The 13738-nt window shown below is 39.8% G+C and overlaps 3 protein-coding genes across 4 annotated transcripts in view; 1 reads left to right on the top strand and 2 right to left on the bottom strand.

Moving 5' to 3' along the window:
- The window catches only part of LOC103386273 (contactin-4-like), a 695358-nt gene that overhangs the window by 396074 nt on the left and 285546 nt on the right, over nucleotides 1–13738 (bottom strand). The window lies entirely within an intron of this gene.
- On the top strand, nucleotides 672–4259 carry fbxo2 (F-box protein 2). Of its 2 annotated transcripts, XM_008320475.3 has the most exons (6): nucleotides 672–780; nucleotides 1099–1166; nucleotides 1228–1354; nucleotides 2128–2220; nucleotides 2291–2429; nucleotides 3047–4259. In XM_008320475.3, exons 2-6 carry the CDS (start codon nucleotides 1130–1132, stop codon nucleotides 3179–3181), a joined length of 531 nt encoding a protein of 176 aa, XP_008318697.1. In that variant the 5' UTR covers nucleotides 672–780; nucleotides 1099–1129; the 3' UTR covers nucleotides 3182–4259. The 2 variants fall into 2 exon arrangements, with proteins under 2 accessions (XP_008318697.1, XP_016892022.1); XM_017036533.2 differs by having other exon boundaries at nucleotides 686–780; nucleotides 1099–1354.
- On the bottom strand, nucleotides 4416–7029 carry svbp (small vasohibin binding protein). Its single transcript, XM_008320472.2, has 3 exons — nucleotides 6897–7029; nucleotides 6071–6191; nucleotides 4416–5982 (listed from the first exon to the last, which is right to left on the bottom strand). The coding sequence occupies exons 2-3, from the start codon at nucleotides 6179–6181 to the stop codon at nucleotides 5896–5898; spliced, it is 198 nt and encodes a 65-aa protein (XP_008318694.1). The 5' UTR covers nucleotides 6182–6191; nucleotides 6897–7029; the 3' UTR covers nucleotides 4416–5895.

Here is a 13738-nt window from a genome sequence, read left to right as displayed (position 1 = left end):
CACAGCAGTGTCTTAGCTCATCATGCTGGAGGCGTACTGTGAGATCTCAGGTTCAGACTGCATCATCTTTCCATTCAATAATCAATAATCAATGATCTTGTCATGAAGGATGAAGGTGGGTCCTGAAGACAGACCACCCATGTAGACTATACTTAAACAGAGTTGGCTGAAGACTTGGCCGTGGAGACCACTTTTTTAATTTATGACACAGTATTGTGTTGAATGTTGTACTGTACTGCCTGCAGGACAATCCTGGTCAAACTGCGATGTTTAACTTGAACCTTGACTCTCCCATATTGGGAGGTACAGTATTTGGTGTGTAAATGTGTGATGTACAGTATGTTATGCAGTATTATGACTCAGTGTCGTGGCCCAAAATAAAGCCTAATTTTGTATTCTCCACCAAAACATGTGTAACAAGTCTGCTGTGTGCAGGTGATTGAGGAACAGAACAAAAGTAAAGCAATCAAATGATAAAACACACAGTCTTAATGGCCTTGTTGGGACTGAGTCAGACTGAAAATAAATAAATCCAACCAGTAACTCCACCCACTTCTCCCACCAACATCAGTGTTTTTTGTTTGTTTTTGTTATCGTCAGCCATAGTTGACACATTAACATTCCTGAATTCATCACTGGGCTCTGGCCCCTTAACTGTTTTGCTAAATGTGCCCTACATTCACTCGGTGTATTTGAGGGTGTAATCGCTACTGTTCTGCAGCAGAAGCTCCAGTTCCTCTTCACAAGGAAGAAACATCAGCCAGTGATTTTCAGCCTGCTGTGAGTACTATACTGCGCACTACTTCAAATACTGTATATAACACTGGGTACAGATAATAAATGAGTAGTAACAATAAGGTGCTGCATCTACTGTGCTGTGTGTTGTGTCGTCATTATCTGCAGTGCCAGGTGACTCAGCAGTTCAGGACTGAGCTGCACTGTAAGGATAAACGAGAGAGAGAGAGAGAAATATTCACAAACAAAATCACTGCTTTAAACAGATGTTTCTCTGTAACTTCTCAGTGAATATTATAATTTTACTCTAAACACAGTTTACAGATAGATCCAGATATTGATCCAGATCAATCTTTGGTTCAGGTCCAGATCTCACTGTACATGAGCTGTGACCATGACCAGAAACCTGCTGAAGAACCCCAGTGGAGAAGGTGAGTTGCCAACTCAAAGCTATGGGACCAAACACACACTCTGACCATTTTCACCTTCCAGATGAGCTGGAATTCTGGGAGCTGACAGAGAACGGTGGGAGCGGCTGGAAGGTGGAGGACATGCCAGGAGACTGTGGCCATGACTTTGACAATGAAGACGTGACTAAATACTTTGCAACCTCCTTTGAGTGAGTAGGGCTTGTTGTCCATGTAAATATCATTCTTATTTTAAATAAGATAATATTTAATATTTATATATTAATATTTCTGTGGTCTTCATTAATGTTAAGACACAAATGCTTACTTTTACTGAACACACAATAATGAGACCTTAGCCACCACTGACAGTAGATCTACTCTACAAAATTGTCCTTTTTTTTATTATAAAGTGATTCTTGTGACGTGTTATTTTGTATTTATTTTAGCCCACCCCAGAAATACACAGCTTTATTTATTCCTGTTTTTATTTTGATCATAGCAAATACAAGAAATGTGGCTAATCAGGCAAAAATTCTACTACCAAACCCCCCCCCCAAACAGCATTAGCTCCTGGCTGGGACCTTTGTATACCCACAGAATGCTACAACACATCAAACCACACCCCCCCCTCAACTGATTTGATAATGATTATATTTGTTTAGCCTTAAAAAATGATTAACCATCATCTGCTAGCTAGCTACACTAGCTTCAGGAGCAGAGCAGCTTGACAAAAGGCTCAAACCACTAGTGCTACAAAAATTATAACATCATCATGCTGAATTTGACTGTCACACGAGGTGCGTTCGGGTACTATTGGAAACTTGAGAATGTGACGATACTGGCAGTTTACGCGATTAAGCGGCTCAGGAAAATATGTTTTTTTTTCCAGTACTGGCTGAAGTCTGATGTCCTATAATATAAAAGCCATTGTCTTAGTGTCTTCAGAGGACAGTTTGATTATCTGTGTCCTTGTGTTTCAAAGGCCTTGTCAAAAAAAACAGCTGATTGACCTTTTGGCCGAGGGTTACACCCCGGAAGAACTGGACGGTCAGCCTGCTGTCACAGTGGTGGACTGGTAAGGACCACGACCCTGAGGACAAAGTGTCCAACGGTATCCAGTGTAACTGTGGAACGTCATCTTGCAGGTACAGTGGAAGGACAGACTGTGGCTGCACTTATCAAATGACGGTGCGTTTGCTGGATGAGAATCAGGAGGTCCTGCAGGAGCAGAGTCCTGAGCCGGTGACACTGGACCCCGACTCTGACGACTGCTCCTGGACACAAGTACGCCTGAGCTACTCTGAAGGGCTTACTGTAAAACATTCGCAGTATACGCTGATACTTCGAATTAGCCGGAATATCATCAGTATAATATTTAATATACATGCATATATATATATATATACATATATACATATATATTTATTAGTTAAATGTTTTTTTAAAAATAATTCATTTTTAATCATGATTGTGTGCAAATGAAATGAGTGGCACAAACCAAACATTAAACATGTGTTGCTTTCTGACGGCACCACTGCCTTCACACAGTAATAACGTCAATATTTTTCATAGCTTGCAACTTAAAAATGAATGTAATCAAATTCAATATAAAACCCAAACCACCTGCTATTGCCAGGACGTCAGCATTTCATCTAGTTTGTTACTGAAAAACACAAGTTACCCCCAGGTAAGTCAAGTAGCTTCAGAGCAACAACAGATAACAGTGAGCCTCCAGTATGTTAACACAGTTGGTTGTGCAGATTATCAAGAGCTGCAATTCACAGCAAACCAAAAATATGTTATTGTTTAGATTATAATCTCTAAAGAGCTCCAGTTTGTACGTTTCATGATTCTCTACGGTCCTATCTCTCTCTCTCTCTCTCTCTCTCTCTGAACTCCAGGTCAGCAACACATTTTCTGACTATGGGCCTGGGTTGCGTTTCATCTCCTTCGAACATGGAGGAAAAGACGACAAATACTGGGACGGCTGGTATGGGGTGCGAGTCACCGGGAGCTCTGTTACTGTGGATGTCTGATAGACAGGAAACTGAATGGGACGTAGAAACAAAAAGAAAACCTGAGCATTGAAGTGACAGAGGAAGAGAGAAGTAGAACGGCATGCAGAGTTTGGGCAGATCAGCTTCACCGTACCCACTAACCGTAGCTTTCATCCTTGCACAGCAGCTCTGAAAGAGCTAAGAGCTGTCCTTTTAACAAACATATTGCTTCATCTTTAAAAAGACGTAAAATCTTCTTTTCAAACTAAAAGATAATACCACATGGCCACTAGTACGATAAGTCATGCATTGGATCTCTCACAGTTGGTGCAGAGAGAAACCAGGCGACTGTGAATGTGAACTAAAGAGCAAATGTGATTGGAGGTGTGTGATTGACAGCTGCCATCATCTCCAGCAGCCCTGGGCAAACTACGGCCCGAGGGTCGGATGTGGCCCGTTTGGCATTTTAATCCGGCCCACCAAACCTATCCATTACACTATTCATTTCTATTATCATTATAGCACTTCTGACTTTTCCCTGCAATATCCATGTTTTCCCAATAGATGGCGTGAAAAGGCTAAAGGCATTTTAGCCTTTCTGACTTCCACGTCATTTATCTTATTTCACACAAACACTCCATCTATCCACTCCTGATCTGGCCCCAGGGTCAAATTCTAGAACCCACTGTGGCCCACGAGCCGAAAGGTTTGCCCACGCCTGATCTACTGTAATGGGAGTTTGTCAAAATCAACCTCAGTGACGTTCACAATGTTCAGAATCCTATTGTATAAGACAGCTACAGACCAGAAACTGGTTCACTAAACTTATTATTCTAAAGCAGCCTGACCTAAACATATTATATATAATATATGATATATATTGCTTTTGACACGGGCGAGGAATTAACAACTTGGCAGCAGATACAAAAAAACACATCAGCGGCCTCCACGTGCTACGTGTTCCACATTCAAGTGTGCAATCCAATGAAAAAAGTACTGCTTACAACAAAGTCACTTATCATAATCACAACTGACCTCTGCACTGTGACCCAGAACCACACGAGTGAAGGACGGGCTCTGTGTAACCACTGAAATCACAATAAAAGAAGTGATTGACCTCTGGTTGAAAGATTATTTTGAAACATTGAAGGGATGATTATATATTACCATTCTGGTTGAAAGATTATTTTGAAACATTAAAGGGATGATTATATATATATTGGTGATTGTACACACACATCATTTGAACAAGAACAGGCAGATATTATAAAAGATGAGAAACCACTTCATTTTATTCACCTTGTTAACACTATAAGGCATATGACAAATTGGACTGTGTAAACAATTGACCTTAAGTAGCCAAAGGTGGCTTCGACATGCAACCCCTCCATACACACATTAAATAAATACCAAGAGCATTTTGAACTTTTCCAAAGTACCGGGGAGTAAAAGTGTCACTGTTCTTTTTCAGTTACTTCATTACAACCTTCATCAAGATACAAGTAGAGTTGTGAAATAAATACCTCCATACCATACTGATTTTTCTTACAGCCCCATCACAACAACTTTAAGTCAAATTACATCATGTCTGTTCACAAGATCCACCCAAGAGTTTACTACGAAATGACAACAGGTCCGAGGATGTCTGCTAAGATGTAGTGGAAATCAGTGGCTCCCAGGAAGCCACACAGTTTTACACAAGACCAACACATTACAAAACATAAAAATGCATCAAATGTAACTTGATTATCACGCACACAATTTTGATGAAATTATTATTATTTTATTTACACCCTTAAGGGTGTTTACTTTTAAGTGAACTTTTCATTTTGATGGTAGTTTGAATTCTTCTGTTGTCTCATCATTTGACCTTTCACCCTTTATAAAGAATCTCTCCCAAGACGTCTGTCTTTTATCAATTTTGGCTTCAGGTATTATGAGGGCGCATCCTTGCATTAAATAAATACAAACACTGATCAAGCATCGAAAAGAGGAACAAATTAAAATAATTTTTTTTAAAAATAAAATCCCGTGTGGACTTCTGCTCCCTGGCCCGGTGGTTGGAGACCTCAAATACCTCACAAATACATTCTTACTTCATTTTCAAATATGATTTGTTTTCGATCTATGTACAGACCCTGAACACCCGAGTTTATAGACAAGAATTTAGATGATTGGATCACCTTGGACGTATATGGTCACAGGATCTGATTGACGTCTGCATATTACTAAATTAAATCATTCACATCACACTATGCAGCAATCTAGTAGTAATTGTTATTAAATTAACTGAATTTGCAAAAATGGTGCAAAACATGAATGTCTTTGTAGAGATTTTAGCATCTTATAAAAGAATTCTTACCATTGTCTACATCTAAATGTAATGTTTTCGTTTCCTGAACAGAAACTATTATTTGGAGTTCAGATTTCTTTCCCACAAAATCCGTACAAGTAAAGGCAAACGGCACACGTTGGAGTGGCTGAACAAAGGCAGCAGAACTGACTTTTCCTAATAGACATTTTTGCACTTCTACTGTAAAGTTTTTCTACCTGAAAACATGAAGATAGGGTGAAGTGAGTTTGGCCTCTCACACAGAGGTGCAGGTGAGATTATATTCACAGTTGGTCACAGGAAGCACACTCGGGCTGTCCTGTAGAACCAAAAGTGAGGTGGAACTGTCATTTTATGGTAGAAAGTTAAAGCACCATTTGATCAGTAATAGGATTTTCAAATGTCCAGATGAAAGAGGACTCTACTCTCCCTGTGACTGCATCTGCTTACAGAAAGACTCAAACTGCTGCTGCTCCAACTCTGTCATCACCTTGTTCAAAGCATAGATCTGTGAATACAGAAGGCAGTATGACACAGAAATTAGAGTACATGTCAGGATTAAAAAGAAATAAAAAGGAGGTGATGGATTTAGTCACCTCCTGTCTCTGCCTCTGTTTCTGCTCTTGCTGAGCAGATTTCTGTCTGGATCTGTCTCTCGATGGAGTGGAGTTCAGCTTTGGCTTGTCTTTGCGGCAGGCAGGCTCCATTGCATTAGTTCTGAGAAAACCAGATAGGTTTAAGGGCAAAGATCTGAATGGTTAAAGCAGGTATGTTTCCCAGACAGGTCTAATAATACAGCAAACACCAGAGGACCTCACAATGAATAACAACATTATGGATGTAAGGTGGAACTTGAAGGTTGGACTTCATTGATTATGCATTGGGGAAATTTTTCAATAATAGTTTAGTTTACTAGCTATTGTTTGTAAATAGCCAAGTAAAATAGAACAATCCAAATACTGATCCAATTCTTTGTATTTATCAACGGTTTGTTATTTTTAACCTTAGCTTGAAAAGTGCTGTATAAAGAAAAAAAAAATGAAGACGATGTTTTTGGCATGACAACGAACAGCAGAATAATTTGCCAGTTTACCATTCTGACTAACGGACTGCGGCCAAAGATGAAATGTGTTGTTATTGTATTGTATTGTTGTCCTGGAACATTTTTTAAATATAGATACTAAATGTGGAAGACGTTTATCTCTAAACCAAGAATATACATTTCTGACAAGCTAATCATTAAAGTCCCGTGTTGAATATGAAAGGCTGGGTACAAGTAAACTCGAAGGGACAAAACTATTGATGTTAGCTATGGTAAGGCTAGCTGTTGCTAACTGACCAGTAAACAAAAGTTACTACTGGATTAGCAGTGTTATCTTGAACCATCAGTAACATCAAAATCATTCAGTTTATGGCACTTACCCAAGTGACGCGTGTTTGGCTACACCGGACAACAGGCTCTGCAGCTGTTGTTTTATGTCACCCAAAATAAGACCGTGTAGAACGCTAACAAGCCTCAACAAACGTTCCGATGCCCCCGCTATCTTTAATGAGAAAATACAATTCTAGCTGCGCAGCACTGCCACCCAGTGTTATAAGTGCTATATTGAAATCACCAAAGAGCCAAACAGAAAGTATTTAATAAGTCACATAGTCAGATGAGAATTAAATTATTAGCCCAAGGAGAAGCTTTTAGCATTTCGCATGCGCGTTTTTATACAAATCAAGTTGTGTTTTAAACAGCAGTTTTACAAAGATTTAAGCTTCACGTCAGAACATAGTATTGAGTCGCTCTTGAAAAAAAGTATTTAATTAGACATTTACTATATAAGAAACTATATTAGAAACTATATCAAAATATATAAATAAACAATATAGATTTATGTAGTGAATTTAAAATAACGAATGCTATAAACATTAATATTTCTTAACAATATATTGCCTTAAAGTAATTAATTTTAGAAGAAAATGCACTGCTTTAAATATCATTTGTGTTTACGATGAAATAAAGGTCACGAATCGTGATGATGCAGAGAATTGGATATTAATTGTCACAAAGAACAGATGGAAGGAAGCCTTTGCGTTACAAATTCAGTTAGATTCAACCACAAGATGTCACTCTTCAACTGTTCCTTTCTGCAACATTAATTGAAAAGTCCCACACGTGGCTTTTGATTAATAAAATTTAGGAACGGGTCATCTTTATCATTGACTACAGTACATCTGACTGTCTATATATATATATATACGATGTACATTGTCCTCATTCCTCAAATGCTTTTCAGTAAATATCTAAATATATGCATAAGAAAATGTAATGTAATGTATGAGACACATGATATCTCATTCAATATCATAATAACTGTTAATCCAAAACCAAACTGTCAAAACAAATCCTGATTATCACTAAGCAGGCAGGTGACAGCCTTTAATCCAAATTCAAAGAGTTTGAAGGAGAAAGGCTACGAAAGAGACGCAAAGGTCTGAATACGAACTGCAGGTAAGAAACTTGATGGAGAGATGGTCACTTTTATAGCATGGCAGCGGGAGCTGGAAAGAGGACGGATGAGGTGTGGAGAGACGAGCCAACGAGAGGGCAGTGGTAGAGAGTGTGTTAGGAGCCTTGTTCTTCTAAATTAAACTCCCTCTCTCCAGGGGGAAGCACAGCTCTGACTACTCTTTCACACCAGCAGCCCTAAACACACAAACTCACCACAGCCTCCTAATCCTGCACGCCAGTCCACTGCCAAAACACATACATATATACGCGGCACACTCACACACACACACGCATACATGTTGTGTACAAATCCCCACAGACATGTACATATTCACACACACACACAGTCTTTCAGGACTAAAAATAAACGACTGCGCCGACTGTGCCTTAAATAACTGGATACACATGCACATACAAATGCATGCTTACTGTACATGCATATAGAGAGGCCTTCACACTGATAGTCATACACACACACACACATAAAAAAAATTGCAATTTTATACTGTTGCTCTCTTCACACCTCAGCCCCAATAGAGCTGAATCCTCCAAAGCAAACAGCAACTGGTAAAAGAGACAGAATCGACAGGATATGACCTGAAAACAGGGGTCAATATACTGTAATATCTGACTAGATTTCTTGCTTTCACTTCAAACTAAATGGTGATCCTCGAGAAAACCCTTTCATTCGTTCGGGACCTTTGATCCTATCCTCTTAAGGGGCATCCACACAACAATAGTATTTTCCAACAAAAATACTGTCATTGAATTCTGGACCAATGAGGACAGACCATAGTACATTCATACCAACACGGATCCTTCCCCCACAGATTATATAAACTTGCACCAACCACATGATCTTTGTTCCCCTCTGATGCAAAGTTCACGCCAGGTCTTGATAACAAAATAACAACTTACCTCAACTTGGTTATCTACCGGTGAATATGCATTTGTATGTGTAAATCATATGTATTTTATACTGGTCAAAAACTCAAGGTGAGTGGATGGTTTTCTAGAAAGAATCCACGACCAACAACGATTGACAAACTGTGAGTGAAAGAATGAAAGAGAATCTACACAGACCTTATAAAACTGGGATAAACACAGCTGTTGGTGATGTAAGGTGCTTGGAACTTTCTGTTATAAGACCATGAAGGCATCACTGCCATCACTCTGTCCTCAATTAGTTTGTTTATTTTAACAGAATTTGAGAACTAATGCCCTGAGAAAGCTGCTGATCGCCCCAGAGCACTGTCTTCTTAATGACAAGTCAGGGGGAGTCAAGGAAAAGTAGTGGTTCTCAAACTATGGTGTGCATGCCGATGATAGTACACAGGACACACAAGGATGAGGACAGTCACTTTTATTTTTATTTTTTGGACATTGCTGCTGCAGTGAACACGGAGAAGACATTTTCTAAAGTTTGGAGATTTAACTGTTTATAAACTCTGACCTGTGACCTCTGTCATGTCGTTTTTTTTTTGTAATTGGCAGCCATGATGACAGGTGACACATTTTACCACACATTCACAGATTTACTGCTCATTGAATTCATTCATTCTGATACCACCCCCCCACCCCCATCTAGCACTAATACACACATCCCCCCAACACACCGCAGTGGTCAACAGAAGGGTGAAGGTCAATGACAGAAAGTGATTGGAGGAGAGACAGAGGTGAGGACGGTTGAGGCTGGTGAAGGTGATGACTGTCCTGCAGTAGGAGGAGAACACAGCATCCTTTAAGCCACATTAGAGTGACAGCCAGGTCAGTGGGTTTGGCCTGGCCCTGGGTCTCCTGGGTCTCCTCCATCTCTCGCTCTCTCCCCCTCCCCCCGCCTCTCTCTCTCACTCTTTTGTGGGAGCTGCTGTTCATTAAATCTGTTTGTTTTGGCCATCACACAGTGGCACTTAGCAGCAACACACTTGACCACAAGTGCATGGTGACACATGTATCTCATGTCTCTCTCTCTCTCTTCCTCCCTCCCCCTTTTTCTCTCATACACACACACGTATGTACACAGAGCTTTGCTTGTTTTGGCAGTGACCAGGTGCCACTTAAACGCAGCAATCGGCCGAACACAGCACTGCATGTGGTTACTTCTGGACACCCCACCCGCCCATACACACACACACACACACACACACACACACACACACACACACACACGTACCCTCCCTTCATTGGTATAAATGCCAATGCTCGGCCAGTTCATGCTCAGAGGGAGAATCTCAGTGGCTTTCGGGGAACTCTATTTTCTGTCGAATTTACCCAGGATGATTCGGGTGTGAGTTCAAACTCAAACAAACTCAAGAGAAAAAAAGCCAGTTTAACGTTAGAAAAAAAAACACATCAAATATTAAGTTAAGTTAATTAAGTACATAGAAAACATTTGTTACATAATAATTAAAAAAATCCCTAATGGGGCTTCAGATTTTCATTGTGTCTTTTTACAGAAAAATGTCAAATAATGGCCACTTTTTCTTTAATATATATATCTAAAAAATATATTATTATTATTAAAATAATAAAGATAATAATAAAACAAAATATTTATTTATATAGAAAGAAAAAAGTCAGTTGTTGGAAATTTTAGCCCCAGAGACTCATACAAAAGACTACACACGAGAAGAACTTTTGACATTAAAGTCTTTACACGTTAAATAAAATACCAATTTAATCTGAAGCATTATTTAATTGACAACACCCCTTTAAGGGCCTGTAAAAGTTTGGCTACTTTCTGCCTCAGTGGGCTACCCTGAGAAAAAAAAACATATAAGCCACAGAGCCATTACACTCCAAGAAACACACACACACACACACACGCACACACTCCCAGCACTGACAAACAGTGAACACACAGTGAAGAAAACAACGTGGCCTTTTCTTCTCTCACTGGGAGTAATTGGACCACAACCCTCCCAATCCCAATTTTCTGTCTGGGACAGAGTGTGGAGAGCTGTGACTGAACAACTCTGTTAACCTGAGGTTTTGCTGTCTGTTTTACTATGCTCACCAGGAATGATAGAAAAAATATTATGCACACATTTTCATGGTTCATTACCACAGTATGTGGCCGTCGTTTTCACTTCTTCGTTTGGCAGCGGCTGCCCTCACCCTGTGCCACAGCCAAGCATCTGTCTCCATCCCACCTTGTCTCTCACCTCCTTGTAGTCAAACAGGCAGCTTTATCCACATGTACCCACACACACAGGAGGAGTGGGCTGCGCTCAACACACTACACCTGGGCTGGAATTTGAACCAGCAACCCTACAGTTCTGTAACCACTAGGCCACAGGGTGACCTCAGACGCCGACTACCGTCTCGTTAGATCTGTGTCCGTGAAAGCTAATATCTGATCATTGACAATTACAGCACTTTTACTAAATATGATGTTAACTCAATTTTATAAATTATGATATAATTTGATGCAAGCAATGTGATCAAAAAGAAGAATAACGACTTAAAGTCAAGAGTTTGACCTCTGGGCTCTGACTGACTCCACTTTGAATTCTGTCCCATTAAAATGACAAATTATGTAAAATTCCTCTTTTCTCTTCAAACTAACAAAATCCATAAATGAAAAGAATAACACGTACATAGCAAAACATTGTATGAAATGCTAAAAATATAGCAATAATATTTAAAATGAAGCCCCAAAACAAATAAAAGTATTGGAAAATAAGTGAAATATAATACAAAACATAGTAAGAAACAAATATCTAAAGCTCGTTCAGAAATAGTGTTAATTTATCAGAATGTTTACCACATACAGAACAGCCAACACCCATAAAGCATTTACAGAAAAAAAAAAATCCAATCAAAAGTTGGACTTTCGTTTTCTGCTGGCAGCCAATAAAACTTAATTTCAATTTAGTTGCCAGCCAAATAAAAGCTGTGCCACTGCAGAAGAACATGGATACAATGAACGGCAGATTTTCTGGGCGAAAAGCACTTTAGGACCATTATATACAATTTACCCTCTGCCTTTAGAATATTCCTGGAATATTGAAACACAGTGTTTGTCTCTGACCATTAAATTCACAACCCTTCAGCAGCAGTTTAGCAAGTGACATTATACCTAATGAATATAATGATTTCTTGTTAACTGTGTGTAACAGACTTGCCTGAACTGCAGAAAACTTAAGCTGCAGTGTGCTGCCCTGTGGCCGATTAGTAGCTGTGTCAAGTTTAAGTGTTATGGTTTCTGCACAGGACCTCTGAGGACAGCAGGCTGCCTACTTAGATCCAGCTGTGAAAACACACACTCGTGCGAGCGCGTGCGTGCACACACACACACACACCTGCATCTACGGAGACAGCCAAGTGATTTGTATGAATGACTGTAGTGTATTTCACCTGTAAACACATGCACAAATGCACATTGTCAAACTAATTAGGCAAAATAAACAGTGCCAGGACAGGTGAAGCTGGTGCTGAGAGACCTGTCAGCTCAGCCACTAGTTTTAGTTTTTTTTATTTATAAAGCATTAGCTCACAAATGCCCTATGGAATAGAAGATCTTTCGCAGCGTCCCTGGCTGGGACGTTCCAACAACCACGTCCACATTTACTTTGTTACTTGAGGCAAGATTCAGATGATTGGTTCATGGCTAAATTCAACATTTACGCATTTAGCACACGTGTTTATCCTGAGCGTTATCAAGCATGTAGTTCCTCGGGGAATCGACTCTCTGCCCTCTGCCTCAGAGGCAGGCATGCTAACCGCTACACCATAGAACCAGCTCTAACGTTTAACATTTGAGATTGTGCAGCTAGGTAGAATTTCCTTCCGGTTCTTCTGTTTTTTCATCACTGTGATACCCTGCTCCTTCCTCCTCACCTGATCTCTCTCTCTGCCTGTAGGTCAATGTTTTTCATGTCCTTTTCGACTCCTGCATGTCTCTCTCTCTCTTTCTCTCTCTCTCTCTCTCGCAGTTACAGCAGCGTACAGTACCAGCATCCTTCTCTTGCGTTCGCGTGTTTTTAAAGTTCTTAGTGAAGGTGAAGCTGCAGGTATAATTACCCAAAACACCACAATCACGCACTTATGTAACGGTACCCGCACTACACACTGCTCACTGAATGAGGCGGCCCAGAGTGGATCTGCAACACCTGCGACACCTGCCCGTGTTTAATGAGGCACTCAGATTACGTGGGAGATTGTAGATACAGAGATTTCATCTCCACGAGGGTTTTCACATGAGGATTTTGCCAAAAGACACATCTTGGAATCAAGTTGTTGGATTGTAAATGTCACGATCTTGGTGCTAAACACAGGCCATAAAAACTGCAGTTAAAATGAATGCATGAAAAAACAGAGTGATTGCACGACAACCAACACAGTTTTGTTGTAGTCATGTGATAAAGATGGGTGTCTGGAGATTTAAAGCGTTTTTTTATGCTCTAAAATGAAAGAGGAAATCAACATACTGCAGTAATTAGTAGTGCTCTGTAATTTGATTGAAAAACGAGAAAGTTTATCCTGCTGCTGTGTTTCTGCTCAATCATTACAGCTTTCATTCCTATGTATATCAGTCACTTTTACTGATACTTGTTTGGGGTAAAAACTGCAGTTACTTTTAATCAGAAAAGTGCACAAAGCTTCCATTGAAACTGCAGAGTTCATTGGAGTTGCACTAGCAGCTTATTATGAAAACTTAAAAGGCTAATTTGACCAGTTGACTTACATTGTAAGTGAATTGATGTTGCAATGGAGTTCCTTGTAACAGAGAAAGGAGTTTATCTTGAACCTGTGCCCTTAT

Source organism: Cynoglossus semilaevis, chromosome 11 (genome assembly GCF_000523025.1).
Source record: "Cynoglossus semilaevis isolate Cse_v1.0 chromosome 11, Cse_v1.0, whole genome shotgun sequence".
Lineage (NCBI taxonomy): Eukaryota > Metazoa > Chordata > Actinopteri > Pleuronectiformes > Cynoglossidae > Cynoglossus > Cynoglossus semilaevis.
Note: the sequence above shows the minus strand (reverse complement) of the source record. Positions and strands in the feature narration are given on the sequence as shown.

Excerpts from the sequence above, each read along its gene's own strand:
- fbxo2 (XM_017036533.2), top strand. The coding sequence starts at position 1,188 with ATGGGACCAAACACACACTCTGACCATTTTCACCTTCCAGATGAGCTG. Across the intron at positions 1,355-2,127 it reads TACTTTGCAACCTCCTTTGA|GCCTTGTCAAAAAAAACAGC; the intron begins GTGAGTAGGGCT and ends TGTGTTTCAAAG. Across the intron at positions 2,221-2,290 it reads GCTGTCACAGTGGTGGACTG|GTACAGTGGAAGGACAGACT; the intron begins GTAAGGACCACG and ends GTCATCTTGCAG.
- svbp (XM_008320472.2), bottom strand. The coding sequence starts at position 6,181 with ATGGAGCCTGCCTGCCGCAAAGACAAGCCAAAGCTGAACTCCACTCCA. Across the intron at positions 5,983-6,070 it reads AACAGAGGCAGAGACAGGAG|ATCTATGCTTTGAACAAGGT; the intron begins GTGACTAAATCC and ends CTGTATTCACAG.